Source organism: Bos grunniens, chromosome 21 (assembly GCF_055505025.1).
Source record: "Bos grunniens cultivar Pamir isolate PY7600 chromosome 21, Bosgru_T2T1.0, whole genome shotgun sequence".
Taxonomy (NCBI): Eukaryota; Metazoa; Chordata; class Mammalia; order Artiodactyla; family Bovidae; genus Bos; species Bos grunniens.
Window position 1 is genome coordinate 63,722,292 of NC_141185.1, and position 17,305 is coordinate 63,739,596.

A 17,305-nucleotide genomic window follows, 5' to 3' on the forward strand; every position below is an offset into this window, starting at 1 on the left:
GTGGTAAAGTTGTAGGGATACCAATTTTGTGAGCATCTCAGGGAGGAAAGATTTGATTCTGCATCAAATGTTTATAAAGAAGCATTGTGAGCCTTGGCTGAGGCAGAATTAGACTGATTGGTGTGGATACTATTTCAGGACTAGCATCAGGCAACACACAGATACAGAAACAGAGATGGAGATATTTCTTTAAATCTTGCTCCAACTGTCTCACACTTTCCAAAATAGACCTCTTCAAGACTATAATGATAGTTGATTATGTCAGGCTTGTTTATTTGGTAAGAGGCATTTTTTTCTTTTCCCTGTAAGAGTCCTATAGGTGGAAAATTTATGGTTTTTCTGATTAAAACATAAATCTTATTTGGATTAAGAACCAGGTGATCAAGGCCCTAAGCTCATGGCAAGGGAGACTACACACCTGCCCCTAGCTTTCCAACTACCCTCCCTAAAAGCCCACTGAATGTTAAACTTCTTAACCTAGGTACATGTAAAGAGAAAAAATTAAAAAAAAAATTAAACTCTGTCCTTTCCCTAAAATATCCTAAGGGGTAGGCAAAAACCTCTCCTCTTTAAACAGGTACATGTCAGGATCTGCCTAAAAAGTAAATTCAGTCGCCCAAGGGCAGACTTTTCCTTCATTAAAAATGGGCTGAATACTTTCTTATTCAAAATAATTCCAACTGTTTGGCAATAAAAAGAAACTTTAAAAATACTTTCCACACTGAAGAGTGTCTTGGATTTAGCTTTTCTGACTTTCCTAGAACACGTCTGATGGAAGACCTCAGGGAAGCTTGCCCTTTATTCAGCTATTTTATTTGGTTTGTTTGTTTTATAGCCAAACAATCAAAATCATTAATGTAAGTTCACTGCAAAGCCTTGATGGATGATATTACCAAAGATAAAATATTTCCAGGATCAGTCTTCAAAATTAAAACTTAAAGCTTAATTGACCTCTTTCCAAAATGTTACATGGCATGAGATTTGTGACTCCAACTCACACACCAAAAGCTGTCTCTCCCAGCATCCACCCGCCTCTTGCAAAGGCAGCTCCACCAAGACTGCCGTGGAGCTGAAGGCAAGTCTTTGAAAGCACTTTCTCAACCTAACCACCGTACAGGTCCAGAGTGCGTAAAAGAGATGAAAAGGTATCTATTTGTCTACCCACCTACCTATCTCCTATCCATCCAACTATCCATCCCTCCATCTATATTTACAAGAGAATTCTCACAGAAAACAAACAGTACTGTGATATATATTATAAAAAATACACTATCCATGATTTTTGGGCCATGTTGAAACATCAGATGGAATTTGAGAATATGTGACCCAGAACGCGGCTTTGAGCTGCTCCAGGGTCTGGGTGAGGATATTCCTGCGGATGTGTCACAAACAGCACAGAGGGAAAGGGGCCATTTTGGGGTCCTTGCAGACAAGGCCCCGGGGCCCTGGTGGTCGTCTCAGCCCGGAGGGCAGCCCAGGCACCCACCTGTGACCACTCTGACGCCTCCCAGATGGACAGGCAGTCCTGGCCCTCGCAGCTCTGCACTGGCGACGGCCGGGGCACGGGGCAGTAGAGGGGCCGGGTGGCAACGTGAGTGCCGTTCTGCAGCTGGTACACGCAGGTCACTTCCCGGTGCTGGATGCCCTTCTCACAGGTTGCTGAGCAGGGGCTCCACGGGCCTGCCACCCACCTGCCCGGAGAAAGACAAGATGGTAAGAGGACAAAGGGCCTTCCAGACAGATCGCAGCATCGTGGGCCTGCTGTGGGAGGGAAGAAGGCGGATGCAGCTTTGCAGTTGGGTTTGGAGATAATTCCAGACTATCAGAGCTGTCTGAGTAGAGTGGTTCAGTGGTCTTCTCAGGACAGAAACCTTTCTGACCCCACTCCCCACGTCAGACTGTTACTGTCCCTATGTCTCCATCCTGCTATCTTGGGCCATCTTTGTTCAGGTGTGATGGACACGAAGCGGGCCACATCCCAGCAGAAGCTCTGGGTGACTCTGTGGCTCGTCTCTCTCTCTTCCTGCTCTCTGCCGTGAGAACAGCAGGTCCAGTACAGGAGCTGCCCCACCGCTGGGCTCTGTCATACACGATGCTGTGGTATGCCACTGGGATTCTGGGGTTGTTCGTCACTGCAGCAAAAGGTGACCGGCACAGCCCTCGGCAGAGGACGCCCTAGCCCCAGCTCAAACACACCAGGCCTCCCTGCTTTCCAAACGGTGGCGGGCCCTTCTGAGTGGGGACTGTCACTCTTGAGGAGGCAACTCGGGATGGCCAAAGTCTCTGGAGAGTGACTAAGCTGCTGAGGCCACCAGCTGAAAGTGCTCAACTATGGCTTTCTCCACCTGCCTAACATTTCAATGATCCCAACTCTGTCAGGTCTCTGCTGGCCTTACGGTGCTGGAAAGGAGCTAGGCAGTTTAAGAATCATGATTTCTCAGGACCCAAACAGGGCTTGGAATGTCCTTTCAGGGACTCTCTGAGCTGTGGTCCCTGGCACGCGTGTGTGCTGAGTCGCCTCCGTCATGTCCGACTCTTTGTGACCCTATGGACTGTAGCCTGCCAGGCTCCTCTGTTCACGGGATTCTCCAGGCAAGAATACTGGAGTGGGTTGCCATTTCCTCCTCCAGGGGATCTTCCCGACCCAGGGATGGAACCCACATCTCCTGCATTGCAGGCGGGTTCTTCACCACGAGCGCCACCTGAAAAGCCCTTGCGAGCCCCCAGTAGTGGCAGTTCCAGGAGCTCACTGCTTGACAAAGTGCACAAAGTGCCGCCTGGAGGGTCAGGGCTGATAACCACTCAGTTCTCACAACAGTCAGACCCAGATCCCACCTGATGAGGCCATCCCCCTTGGAAACATCTAGGTGCTGGTGATGAGGCAGAGAACGAAACAAAGCCTGCCTCTGAATCTTGGGGACAGAAAGTAAACCGGTGAGCAATATACAACAGAATCCAATGTACTGTAATAGAGCGCATGAAAGCTGATTGAAGGTGAGTGTTAGCTGCTCAGTTATGTTGGACTCTTTGCGACCCATGGACTGTAGCCTGCCATATAACATGTTCTATATCACAGACACAGAGAGAATGTGCCACGCCGTAATAAGTGCTTCAGAGGAAAGCAAAGCTGCACGGGGTGGACGGGGCGAGGCGAGGGTTAGCACTATTTTATCCAAGGTGGGGCATGGTCTGCCATGGACAGCGCTTGGGAGGAAGTGAGGCAGGAGCCCCGTGCTTTTTGGGAGAAGATGTCGGCAGAGCACACAGCAGGTGCAAAGGCCCTGGAGGCGGCGTGTGTTGGCAGGGCCGAGGGCAGCCGGGAGCAAGCGTGGCCGGGGAGGGGGTGAGCAGGAGAGGGCAGGACCCGAGAGGCCGCAGCGGGAGGTCACGCAGGGCCTGGCGGGCTGCTGCCTCCTGCTTCAATAAGATGCAGTCTGGGGGCTTTAGCGAGAAGAGGGCACGCCCCTCCAGGGCCGCCCTGGCTCTGCGCGGCGGCGAGCCTACAGTGGGTGGAGGCTTTAGGGAGGGCAGGGAGGAGGCCACTGCAGTGGTCCAGGTGGGAGCAAAGGGTGGCCTGGACCAGCTGGGGCGCTGGGGGGTGGTGGGCTAAGTTTTGAGAAGATGGGGCTACCCAGTTCCATCCTGACATGACTCCTCCTCATCCCTTAGGGCAAGCTCAGGCCACCTCATCTAGAGCTCATTCCAGACCCCTTGGCAGAGCTCACCACTCTGTCCTTCGTGGCCCAGGGACTAACTGCAGTGACGCTCCTCTCATCAGACCCCTTGCTTATGCTACGAAGATGGAGATGCAGTGCCAGCCTTGGGGGCGAGGACAAGCAGCACACCGCCTGCAGACTGCTTCTGGCAGTGCCTGGCACACTGCCGTATAGTGGAACTGGTATTGTTGTTATTCTGTGTCTCCTTGGTGGGAGATGAAGACTTTGCAGGTGGCACGCAGCCTTGCTTCCATTTCAGTGCCTGACAACTGCTTGAACACTTCTGAAAGACGTGAACCAACTCCTACCCATTTCTCCTAGTCCTGGTCTTTAGAGTACAAGAATTCCCTCTCAAGTATCTGAAGATAGGTCTTTGGTTCCCCTTTTAAGTTTTCTCTTCTCTTGATCAGAATAATGTACAGATTCTCAATCCGTTGTAAGTCTCAAATCAGTCACTGCTGTTCTTAAAATGGATTGATATGTCACAAATAGGATGGTCCAGATGTGACCTGAAAGTGGCGAGAGAATGTGCTGGTTTTCTCTTTAAGTGGGGACTTGCTTTCATGAATGCTCCCCAACTCTGCGCCATTTCCTTTCTTTCTTAAAGCAACCAACTACACTGACCTCTGCTAGCATCTATTATGTTTTTCTCTCAAGAACTGACTCTCAGCCAAATCTCCTTCGTCCTGACCTTTTGCAATTAACTTTGCAAATGTAAGTGTTAGGTTTTAGGTGGAGGCCTAGGTTTTAGGTTGAGGTCAGGCTGTTGTGCTGACCTGTGAAATGGCCTAGAATCCTGCTGCTGCCTTTTGTATTTGCTGTGCTTCCCAGGGCTGAGCCCAGAAGCACAGCACATCCCCACTGTGGGATACTCATGGGATACGCAAACACTGCCATGGCATACTCATAGGGCTATCATTGCCTCCGCATGCATGCCACTGCCATGGGTGCCAGCTTCTCCACTTCTGGGCACACAATCAGAGCATGTGCTCTAGGGAATGTGGGTACCAACTCTGTTCACACAAAGGTCACATCCAGGACACAGGGACAGGAGACAGGGAACTGCTGGCAGGGCTCAGCAGTCCTGCCTTGGGGGCTCCTCCCAGCCCACCACTGGCTAGAAAAGTCAGGTCTGTGGGGGTCAGATTCCCGTAGAGCTTGGAGGGACTGCCAGCCCCCTAGGTCCTCCTCTCCTTTACCTCTCGTGTCTGCTGTGTGCTGTGCTTAGTCGCTCAGTCATGTGACCCCATGGACTCCTGCCAGACTCCTCTGTCCATGGGGATTCTCCAGGCAAGAATACTGGAGTGGGTCGCCATGCCCTCCTCCAGGGGATCTTTGCACCCAGGAATCGAACCCAGGTCAGTGTTTGATCGGATTCTTTACCATCTGAGCCACCGGAAGCTGGTACTTTTCAAAAGGCTGACAGGATGGAAAAGAGCTCACGTACCCTTGTCTTCTTTCCAGAAGAATCCTCAGATCCATCCCTGCCTGAAACACGTGCCGAGCCACCGACAGGAGGGCTCTGTGTCGTAGGCACACCTGCTAAAGGTTATTGGAACTATTTTTCAGCTGGACCTTCTTGCTCCTGAACTTAAGAAACACCTCGGTGAGGAATGGGGATGAAAAGTGGCCTCCCGAAGACTTTGCTTTCGGTGACAGAAAGAAACCACTTCCGCTGAAGGGCCTCGGCTGCATGAAGCCCATGTGGGACAGGAGATGACATCAAACGCCTGGACATCACAGTCAAGTACCATCGATTCCAAGTCTACTAACTTGAGAAGGGCCAACAGTTCCACACAACAATGTGTACTACAATTACAATGCAAACGTGAGCTTTCTTCACTCATATCCTCTAAAAATCTTAACAGCGACATTCATTAGCTGAGTTTGAGTTAGTAGTTCTTCTTAAAAGCAATAAAACTGTAATTCTTGATGAAGCCACCATAATACTTCCATCATTCAGGTCCCTCCCCCCTTCCCACAGGGTCAGGTCAGCCTCTCCTGTCCAGCTGACACAGATGCACCTCCTTTGTATGTGTGCCAAGTTCAATCATTCTAATCAGGTAGTTTTCCGCCTTTATCTGTGGTTTCACTTTCCCCAGTTTACTAGCAGCCAACTGCAATCTGAAGACATTAAGTGGGAAATTCCAGAAATAAACAATTCATAAGTTTAAACTGTGCTCTGTTCTGAGCAGTGGGATGAAATCTCCCACCATCCCAATCAGTCCCACCCGGGATGGGACCCATGCCTTTGCCCAGCTTATCCACACTGTATAGGCTCCCTGCCGCTTAGTACAGGAAATACACAGTATGTAAATACCTGCAGGGTTCAGTACTATCCTGGGTTTCGGGCATCTACTGGGGGGGCTTGGGGTGTATGGCCCATGGATGAGGGGGGACTACTAGCTTTTGGACAGCGCTGTCACTACCTGACACCCTGTTTTTGTTTTTGTTTTTTTTTTAACTGCTGTCGCAAACTGCTATAAACTTAAGGGCACAAAAAAATACAGACTGATTATCTTTCACTTCTGGAGGCAGAAAAACTAACGTGGATCTCAAGGGGCTAAAATCAAGGTGCTGCACGGCTGGTTCCTTCTGGAGACTCGAGGAAGACTCTGCTTCCTTGTCTTTCCTAGCTTCTATACACTGCCCTGAGTCCCTGGCTGGTGGCACCTTCTTCTGTCTTCAAAACCAGTAAATCAAGAAGAACTCTTCTCGCACTATATCACTCCAACCTTCTCTTCTGCTTCCCTCTTCTGGTTTAGGACCCTTGCAATTATACTGGACCCACTCAGATAATTCAGGAAAAACCAGATGACTAGAAACCTGTATTAATTTCCTAGAGCTGCTGCGAAGAAGTACCACAAGCTGAGTGGCTTAAAACAGTTCAGTTCAGTTGCTCAGTGGTGTCTGACTCTTTGCAACCCCATGGACTGCAGCACACCAGGCTTCCCTGTCCATCACCAACTCTGGGAGCTTGCTCAAACTCATGTCCATTGAGTCGGTGATGCCATCCAACCATCTCTTCCTCTGTCATCCCCTTCTCCTCCTGCCTTCTATCTTTCCCACCATCAGGGTCTTTTCCAATGAATCAGTTCTTCTCATCAGGAAGCCAAAGTATGGGAACTTCAGCTTCAGCATCAGTCCTCCCAATGAATATTCAGGACTGATTTCCTTTAGGATGGACTGGTTGGAGCTCCTTGCAGTCCAAGGGACTCTCAAGAGTCTTCTCCAACATCACAGTTCAAAAGCATAAATTCTTCGGTGCTCAGCTTTCTTTATAGTTCAACTCTCACATCCATACATGACTACTGGAAAAACCATAGCTTTGACTAGATGAATCTTTGTCACCAAAGTAATGTCTCTGTTTTTTAATATGCTGTCTAGGTTTGTCATAGCTTTTCTTCCAAGGAGCAAGCGTGGCTGCAGTCACCATCTGCGATGATTTTGGAGCCCCCCCAAATAAAGTCTCTCACTATTCCCATTGTTTTCCCATCTATTTGCCATGAAGTGATGAGCCCAGATGCCATGATCTTTGTTTTCTGAATGTTGAGTTTTAAGCCAGCTTTTTCACTCTCCCCTTTAACTTTCATCAAGAGGTTCTTTAGTTCCTCTTTGTTTTCTGCCATAAGGGTGGTGTCATCTGCCTATCTGCGGTTATTGATATGTCTCCTGGCAATGTTGATTCCAGCTTGTGCTTCATCTAGCCTGGCATTTCTCATGATATATTCTGCATATAAGTTAAATAAACAGGGTGACAATATACACCGTTGACGTAGTCCTTTCCCAATTTGGAACCAGTCTGTTGTTCCATGTCCAGTTCTAACTTTTGCTTCTTGACCTGCATACAGATTTCGCAGGAGGCAGGTATGGTGGTCTGGCATTCCCATCTCTTTATGTCTGGCATTCCCAAACTCTTCCACAGTTTGTTGTGATCCACACAGTCAAAGACTTTGGCATAGTCAGTGAAGCAGAAATAGATGTTTTTCTGGAACTCTCTTGCTTTTTCTATGATCCAATGAATGTTGGAAATTTGATCTCTGGTTCCTCTGCCTTTTCTAAATCCAGCTTGAACATCTGGAAGTTCTTGGTTCATGTACTGTTGAAGCCTTGCTTGGAGAATTTTGAGCATTTCTTTGCTAGTGTGTGAGATGACTGCAATTGTGTGGTAGTTTGAACATTCTTTGGCATTGTCTTTCTTTAGGATTGGAATGAAAACTGACCTTTTCTAGTCCTGTGGTCACTGCAGACAGAATGAAAATCCCAAGTACAAAACACTAACCAAAATGACCACATGGACCACAGCCTTGTCTAACTCAAGGAAACTATGAGCCATGCCATGTAGGGCCACCCAAAATAGATGGATCAAAGTGGAGAGTTCTGACAAAAACATAGTCCACTGGAGAAGGGAATGGCAAACCACTTCAGTATTCTTGCCTCGAGAATCCTATGAACAGTATGAAAAGGCAAAAAGACAGGACACTGAAAAATGAACACCCCAGGTTGGTAGGTACCCAATATGCTACTGAAGAAGAGTGGAGATATAACTCCAGAAAGAATGAAGAGATGGAGCCAAAGTGAAAACAATGTCCAGTTATGGATGTGACTGGTGATGGAAGTAAAGTCTGATGCTGTGAAGAACACTATTGCATAGGAACCTGGAATGTTAGGTCCATGAATCAAGGCAAATTAGAAGTGGTCAAACAGGAGATGGCAAAGAGTGAACATTGACATTTTAGGAATCAGTGAACAAAAATGGACTGGAATGGGCGAATTTAACTCAGATGACCATTGTATCTACTGTGGGCAAGAATCCCTTAAAAAAATGGAGTAACCCTCATAGTCAACAAAAGAGTCCAAAATGCAGTACTTGGGTGCAATCTTAAAAATGACAGAATGATCTCTGTTCGTTTCCAAGGCAGACCATTCAATATCACAGTCATCCAAGTCTATGCTCCAACCACTAATGCCAAAGAAGCTGAAGCTGAATGGTTAAATGAACCTACAAGACCTTCCAGAACTAACGCCAAAAAAAGATGTCCTTTTCATCATAGGGGACTGGAATGCAAAACTAGGAAGTCAAGAGATACCTGGAGTAACAGGCAAGTTTGGCCTTGGAGTACAAAATGAACCAGGGCAAAGGCTAATAGAGTTTTGCCAACAGAATGCACTGGTCATAGTAAACACCCTCTTCTAACAACACAAGAGAAGACTCTACACGTGGACATCACCAGATGGTCAATACAGAAATCAGACTGATTATATTCTTTGCAGCCAAAATGGAGATGCTCTATACAGTCAAGCAAAAACAGGACGGGGAGCTGACTGTGGCTCAGATCATTAAATTCAGACTTAAATTGAAGAAATTAGGGAAAACCACTAGACCATTCAAGTATGACCTAAATCAAATCCCTTACAATTATACAGTGGAAGTGACAAAAATAAATTCAAGGGATTAGATTTGATAGACAGAGTGCCTCAAAAACTATGGATTGAGGTTCATGACATTGTACAGAAAGCAGTGATCAAGACCATTCCCAAGAAAAAGAAATGCAAAAAGGCAAAATGATTGTCTGAAGAGGCCTTACAAATAGCTGAGAAAAGAAGAGAAGTGAAATGCAAAGGAGAAAAGGAAAGATACATCCATCTGAATGTAGAGTTCTAAAGAGAAGCACAGAGAGATAAGAAAGCCTTCCTAAGTCATCAACACAAAGGAATAGAGGACAGCTATAGAAAGGGCAAGACTAGAGATCTTCTTCAAGAAAATTAGAGATACCAAGGGAACATTTCATGCAAAGATGGGCTCAATAAAGGACAGAAACAGTATGGACCTAACAGAAGCAGAAGATATTAAGAAGAGGTGGCAAGAATACACAGAAGAACTACACAAAAAAAGATCTTCATGACCGAGATAACCATGATGGTGTGATCACTCACCTAGAGCCAGACATCCTGGAATGTGAAGTCAAGTGGGCCTTAGAAAGCATCACTATGAACAAAGCTAGTGGAGGTGATGGAATTCCAGCTGAGCTATTTCAAATACTAAAAGATGATGCTATGAAAGTGCTGCACTCAATATGCCGACAAATTTGGAAAACTCAGCAGTGGCCACAGGACTGGAAAAGTTCAGTTTTCATTCCAATCCCAAAGAAGGGCTTAAAACAACAAGAATTTATTCTCTTACAGCTCTGGTGGCTGGAAGTAAAAAAATTAAAGTGATGGCAGGGTGGTTTCCTTCTGAGGACTCTGAGGAGTCTGTTCCATGTCTGTCTCCCAGGTTCTGGTAACTTTATTTGGGGGAGACCTATAACAACCTAATTCCACCTGCAGCCCTAACTTTCCTTTGACATGTAACCTAATATTTTCATGAGTTCCAGGGATTAGGATGCAGACATCTTTGATGGTCAGTATTTTAAGTATACATCACATTAATAGTTCTGAGAAATTATATCTTCTATTCAAAATTCAGTTTGTATTCAAGTCTTTATTTAAGACTTAAACTAGGTAAAGATCTCATGCAATCTGCTGAAATGTGACTGTCTCACAAAGAAACAATGGCATCTTTAGGATCACATTCTACTAACACAGTTATTTTAGGTTGACTAGAAAGTGAATCTCCAACACAGATAACCAAAAAGAACACATTTGTGGGTCATTCATTTTCAGCAACTTCAAACTGTGAAAAAAGTGTGAGCTGTTCTTTTTCAACATAACAAGTGTTTAAGATAGCAAGTGGTTTGCCTGTGGGGTCAGTTTTATCCATCTCCAAAATGGGTCAGCAGTAAGGATCTGGCATTGGCACCTAGTCTGTGCCTGTCTCTGAGCCAGGAAAGTTCTTTACAATAAGTAAATTAATCGAGGTAAGGCACCTGTATGTGATTGCCTGAGCATCTGTTGTAGAGACATGCAAATTCCCAACACAGAATCAAATATCCCACAGGGAAAATACCACACACAGCATAAAAAGAAGGATGTGAAACAGCCCGGAAGCTCCAGGAAGCTGCAGGGAGGTTAAAGAGATTTTGGCTACTGGGATGGCTCCTTTGTCCAGCCTCATCAACTTCATGCCAAGCCCTGAACCAAGGGCCCGGGCACTCAGCTCAGCAGCCCCACCTTCACAAAGCTCGGTCAAGCGTGTGGTCCTTGGGGGAGAGGGAAACATAAAAACAGGCAATGTCATCACTGTCTGATAAGTGCAGTGGATGAAATGGAGCTTGAGCTGGGTCATGAAGGTCAAGGTGAAGTTGGTCAAGCAAAGAAACAGGGCTCAGGGCTCTGAGAGCGAGCACCTACCCATGAAATGTTGAGGAGCAACTGTGAGTTTGGGATGACCAATCCTAAAGGATACTTCAGGGTGGGCAGGAGGAAAGCTGCCTTGGGGGTCTCCGGTGATCGTGTACCCTGGGGCAAGATGATGGGTTTCACCAAGGCAGCAGAGAAATGGAAAACAGGCACGCTGATACAAGCCTATGAAAGGGTGGAGTTGACAGGGCTGTGGGTACATGGGGTCATGGAGAGAAAGAAGGCAAGAGTTAAGCTCAGGATTCTAACTGGTCCAGAGGATGCTGGTGGTGCCTCCACTGCGAGGGAAGAACACAGGGAGGGGAGTTGACCTGGGGGTGGAAGGGGGGTATTACTTTCAGGTGGCCGCTAGGCCACTCGGTGGTGCTGGGAAGGGTCTGCAGGTGCAGTTCTGGAGGTCAAGGGTGCCACCTGATGGGAGACACAGGGTTGGAAGTCAAAAGCAATAAAGTCCTGGTAGACAGCAAGGGTAAGAACGACTAACGACTCATCCGGGGAGCTTATACTGGAGGACAGGGGGCAGGGCTTGGGGAGTGCAAGCACCTGGGGTTGGACTCAGTCATGGGGGTGGGAGGAGAGGTGATGAGAAAGGCCGGTGAGGGCAAGTGGACAGTGCAAGAGGCACCAAGAAGGGCTGGGCTGGATGAGGCTGAAGAGCGTCTCTGGATTTAGCCAGGAGGCAGCGAAGCTGATGGGGGGGAGGACTGGGGAGACCAGTCACCAGCGCTGTAAGTGCAGAATGGATGAGGGTGAAGAGGAGATGCTGGCACTTTTAGCAGATTTGGTTTGATGCCTACAAAGTGGGATCCACAAACCCTCAATGCTGGGGTGACACTCCACCTTTGGAAACTAGACCTAGAGGTCAGCAAGATGTGCCATGACTTGGGAGCCTCCGGTCAAGCAAGCTGCATGCGGGCGAGAAGGTGAGTGAGGATGTGAGAAGGGGATGCTGAGAACGGCCGAGGGCGGCAAGCAGTGGCTCCTAGAGCCACCTGTCTGGACCCGTGGGCCACCCTGCCCACTGGCAGTGCCTCCTGGAAAGTCATCTGGGCCAAGTGGCAGACCAGATGACCTGTTGGAGACCTGGGCCGTGTCTGAGAAGCTGGAGGCCAGCTGGGGAGGGAAGCCAGGGGCCTGGTGTGGACAGCACCGTGAGGGGAAGACTTGGCCACAATCATACAGACTGTGTAGCCTACCAGGCTCCTCTGTCCACAGGACTTCCCAGATACGAATGTGCTGTACTTAGTTGCTCAGTCACGTCCGACTCTTTGGACCCCACGCACTGTACGGTCCATGGAATTCTCCAGGTCAGAATAGTGCAGTGGGTAGCCTTTCCCTTCTCCAGGGGATCTTCCCAACCCAGGGATCGAACCCAGATATCCCGCACTGCAGCTGGATTCTTTACCATCTGACCTACCAGGGAAGTCCAAGAATACTGGAATGAGTAGCCTATCCCTTCTCCAGGGGATCTTCCTGACCCAGGAATTGAACCAGGGTCTCCTGAATTGCAGGCAGATTCTTTGTCACAGAGCCACCCGGGAAGCCCTGCCCAGGACTTTTTCACTGCCATCTTGCCTTCGACCCACCAGAATTCCCAGAGGAAGGCGGCTCAGGGCCTGCTGGGTTTGCTTCACAGATGGAGGAACTGACTCAGAGAGACAGCAACACTGGCCCAAAGCCCACCAGCTATTAAGTGGGTGAGCCCTCTGTGCCCCGACCCAGGGACTTCCTTTTTGTATTTACACACTCATGCTCTGGTTAGGGGACACCTGACCGATTTCATCAGGATGCCCCAAGGGTGAAAGATGCCCACTTACTAGAGCCAGACATTCTCAAAGTCACTGCAGGTCGCGTTCAGGATCCTGGGATCAGACGGGCCTGGCCTTGAGTATTCCTTCCATCAGCTTGCCAGCTGTGTGACCTTGGACAAGTCAGTACTCAAGCCTCTGCCAGGAGGTCAGCTCAGGCCTGGCGCTCTGTGGGCCTGATAAATATCAGCTGTTATTGCTGCTATAACTATTATTCTCAGTCTAGACATCTGTCTTATTCAGAGGAACTGCTGTTCCTCAAAGCCCTCTGGAATGGCTCGTCTATATGGGCATTTGGAACCAGAACAAATTCATTTGAATTTTTAGAAAATTTTCAATAAATCTGTATGATTCAGATGATAGGAATATGAAGAACCTGCTTGAGTGCTGAGTCCTGTAACTTGGTGTGCGTTTTCTCCCCGCTCTGAGCCCCTGGCTCTCATCCATAAAGCAGGACTGGATGCTGACCTCACAGCAGGTAAAGGCCCCAGGGGGATGCCCACGGGGGAGCCCCAGGGACGGACATCTTCCTTTCCCCCTGGGGCAGGGCTGCCGCACGCGGGGCTGTGAGTGTCCGGCCGAGGTCAGGCCAGCAGAGCTCTGCCTTCCGCGGATGACAGGGCTCTCCCAGGACACTCGGGCTGTGCTCACCACGTGCGCCGCCGGCCTGGGCTGAGCAGACGTGGCAGAGGCCGCTGGCCCGGAGCCGGACCTCCCGGGCCTCGTCCCAGAAACACCACGGAGGACGCAGCAGCGGCAGACGCCGCGTCCGCCCGGGTCGCTCTCACAGCTCAGGGCCGGCTGCAGCCAGCAGCTCTGTTATGAGAACAATCAAAACACGCCTTTAACATGTGCCGTTTAAAGTCCCCGAAGATACGTGGCTGCTTTTATTGAGCAGATGTCCGTGAGAGGAGCGGGGCGGGGAGGCACGACCAGGACTTAACGGGCTGGGCTGCGAGGTTCTCCCAGGGGACGGAGGGGGACACCTCACAGCTGCACACGAAGTTTCAACGCAACATTTCTCCATTTAAAACTTGAGAATTATGGGTTCTCGTATACATTTCCTTGAAAAGGAATATTATCCACATATTTGTTTTTTTCCAGGAGGAAATGAGAGCCTGCAGTGCGTGATTGGGAGAGAATACATGGGCCTGTGCACGTGAGCTTCTGCTACAGGACATTAGTCCCCCTCTGAAAACCAAGCTGGGTCAGTCTGAGAACTTGCCATGCTTCCCTGAAAAGGTTCTTGAGTCAGTGTGGTTAGTTCTCACGTGCCAGGGAAAGGAAGAGGAAGGAAGGAGGAAGAGAGGGGGAGGGTGGAAGGGGCAGGGAAGCGGGGGAGGCAGGGGGCAGGGAAGGTGGGGGAGGGAGGGGGCAGGGAAGGGAGAAGGAGGCAGGGAAGGGGGCAGGGAGCCAGGGAGGGAGGGAGCCGCGGAGGGAGGGAGGGGGCAGGGAAGGAAAGCTTTGCTAAAATACAACTTAAGGGAATATGTTTCAGGAGTGGTTTCTCTAGATATTGCACCAGCTAACCATTTTGGGAGCTTCCTATGTACTAGGCAATGTTCTGAGCACTTAACATGATTCGAAGTATTTGATCCCTGTAACAATCCTTCAGAGAGCCATTCTACAGATGAGGAAATCAAGGCACAGAGCGCTTAAGTGGCTTGCCCAAGGTCATACATTAGCAAGCAGAAGCATGATTTTAACAGTTCCATTGAGACCTAATTCACATACTCTACAATTCATCCATATAAAGAGAACAATAATATTCTGAGTTGTGAAATAACCACCACAATCAATTTAGCATATTTTCATTACCCTCCAAAGAGACTCTACAACTCTTAGCTGTCATCTCCCAGTAGATCCCCCCTCCCACCCCTCTAAGCCCTAAGCAATCCCTAACCTACTTTTCGTCTCTATAGACTTGCCTCTTCTGGACATTTCATATAAATGGACACATAACATGTGGTTCTTTGTGCCTGGATTCTTTCACTGAGCATGATGTTTCCAAGGCTCATCCACATGATAGCACCTATCAGTATTTCATTCCCTTTTGTTACTGAATAATATTTGATTGTATGGATATGCCATATTTATTTATCAGTTCATCAGTTGAGGGACATTTGGGTTATTTCCACATTTCAACTATTACGAATAATGCTACAGTGAACGTCAGTGGATAGTTTTTGTATGGACATGTGTTCTCATTTCTTTTGACTATATACCAAGGAGTGGAACTGCTGGATCATATGCTAACTCTATGTTTAACAATTTGAGAAATTCCAGACTGTTTCCAAAGCAGCTCCACCGTTTTGCATTTCTATAGTAGCAAATGAAAATCTAAATTCTCCACACTAACATTTGTGTGTGTGTGTTGCTCAGTCATGTCCGACTCTCTGCGTAGCCCACTGGGCTTCTCTGTCCATGGGATTCTCCAGGCAAGAATACTGGAGTGGGTTGCCATTTCCTTCTCCAGGGGATCTTCCCCACCTGGGAATCAAACCTAGGTCTCCTTCATTCCAGGAAGATTTTTTTTTACCATCTGAGCCACCAGGGGAGCTACAGTCCCATAAATTTTTGCTATTATCTCTCATTTTGATTACAGCCATGTTAGTGGGTGTGAAGTGGTATCCCATTGTGTTTTCATGTACTGTGGTAAAATATGTACAAAATTGACCATTTTTAACACTTTGCAGCGTACAGTTCAGTAGTATTAAATACATTCACATTGTTGTGCAACCCTCACCATTATCTCAAAACTTTTCATCTTCCCAACCTGAATTAATTAGATTCAATAAACAATAACCTCTTCTTCCCCTCTCCCCCAGCCCCCATCATCAAACTTTCCGTCTCTATGACTGTCTGCTCAGGTGCCTCATATAAGTGGATCCATACAGTGTTTGTTCTTCCGTAACCGTCTTATTTCACCAAGTATAATGTCCTCAAGGCTCATCCATGTTGCAGCATCTGTCAGAACTTCCTTCCTTTTGGAGGGTGAATAGCATTTCACTGTACATGTGTAACACGTTTCATTTGTCTGTTTGTCCAGAGAGGAACACTTGTACTGCTTCCACCCTCTGACTATTGTGAATAATGATGCTATGAAGCTAGCTGTACAGATTTCTGTTAGAGTTCCTTTTTTAAAAATTCTTTTGGGTATATAATTTTGGGTATATAATTCTTTTAATTCTTTTGGGTGGACTTGCTGGATCATATGGTAATTCTGTGTTTAAGTTTTTAAGGAATCACTGTACTGTTTCCCACAGTGGATGCGCCATCTGACATTTCAATCAACAGTGTAGAGGGTTCCAATTTCCCCATATCCTCTCCAACACTGATTTGCTGTGTGTGTATATATATATATATATATATATATATATATGTCTGGCTTATATATATAAGCTAGCTACATGGGTACAAAGTGGTCCTCATTGTGGTTTGATTGACATTTCCCTAATGATTAGTGATAATGAGCATTTTTTCAAGTACTTACTAGCCATGTGTGTATCTCCTTTGGAGAAATGAGTGAACATTTTCTTTGCCTATTTCTTAATTGGGTACCATTTGTTGTTTAGTTATAGGAGTTCTTTAGATATTCTGGATATTACTTCTTTATTAAATATATGACTTGCAAATATTTTCTCCCATGGTTTGGGTTGCCTTTTCACTTTGTTGATGATGTTCCTTGATGCTCAGTTTTCAAATTTGATGATGTCCAATTTGTCTATTTTCCCTTCCGTTGCCTATGCTTTTTGTCATATCTAAGAAATCATTACCAATGTATGAAGTTTTTTTCCTATATTTTATTCTAAGAGTTTTAGCTTTAACTCTTATATTTAGGTCTTTGATCCATTTTGAGTTTATTTTTGTATATAGTATAAGGTAAAGATTGCTGGGAGAAATATCAGTAACCTCAGACATGCAGATGTCACCACTCTTATAGCAGAAAGCGAAGAGGAACTGCAGAGACTCTTGATGAAGGTGAAAGAGGAAAGTAAAAAAGCTGGCTTAAAACTCAGCATTCAAAAAATGACAATTGTGGCATCTGGTCCCATCACTTCATGGGAAATAGATGGGGAAACAATGGGAACAGTGACAGACTTTATTTTCTTGTGCTCCAAAATTACTGCAGATGCTGATTGCAACCATGAAATTAAGATGCTTACTCCCTGGAAGAAAACTATGACAAACCTAGATGTCGTATTAAAAAGAAGAAATGTTACTTTGCTGACAAAGGTGCTTATAGTCAAAGCTATGGTTTTTCCAGTAGTCATGGTATGGATGTGAGAGTTGGACCATAAAGAAGGCTGAGCACCGAAGAACTGATGCTTTTGAACTGTAGTGTTGGAGAAGACTCGAGATTCCCTTGGAATGCAAGGGGATCAAACCAGTCAATCCTAAAGGAAAACAGTCCTGAATATTCATTGGAAGGACTGATGCTGAAGCTGAAGTTCCAATACTTTGGACACCTGATGGGAA

The 17,305-nt window shown here is 47.0% G+C and overlaps 1 protein-coding gene across 5 annotated transcripts in view; it reads right to left on the reverse strand.

Annotated features, from left to right (window-relative positions):
• Positions 1-17,305, reverse strand: part of ADAMTS17 (ADAM metallopeptidase with thrombospondin type 1 motif 17) — a 406,696-nt gene that overhangs the window by 21,259 nt on the left and 368,132 nt on the right. For all 5 annotated transcript variants that reach the window (XM_086364865.1, XM_086364868.1, XM_086364864.1 and 2 more), the window contains one exon: positions 1,487-1,691. In XM_086364865.1, coding sequence (XP_086220991.1) covers positions 1,487-1,691 — 205 coding nt within the window. The remainder of the gene's footprint in view (positions 1-1,486; positions 1,692-17,305) is intronic.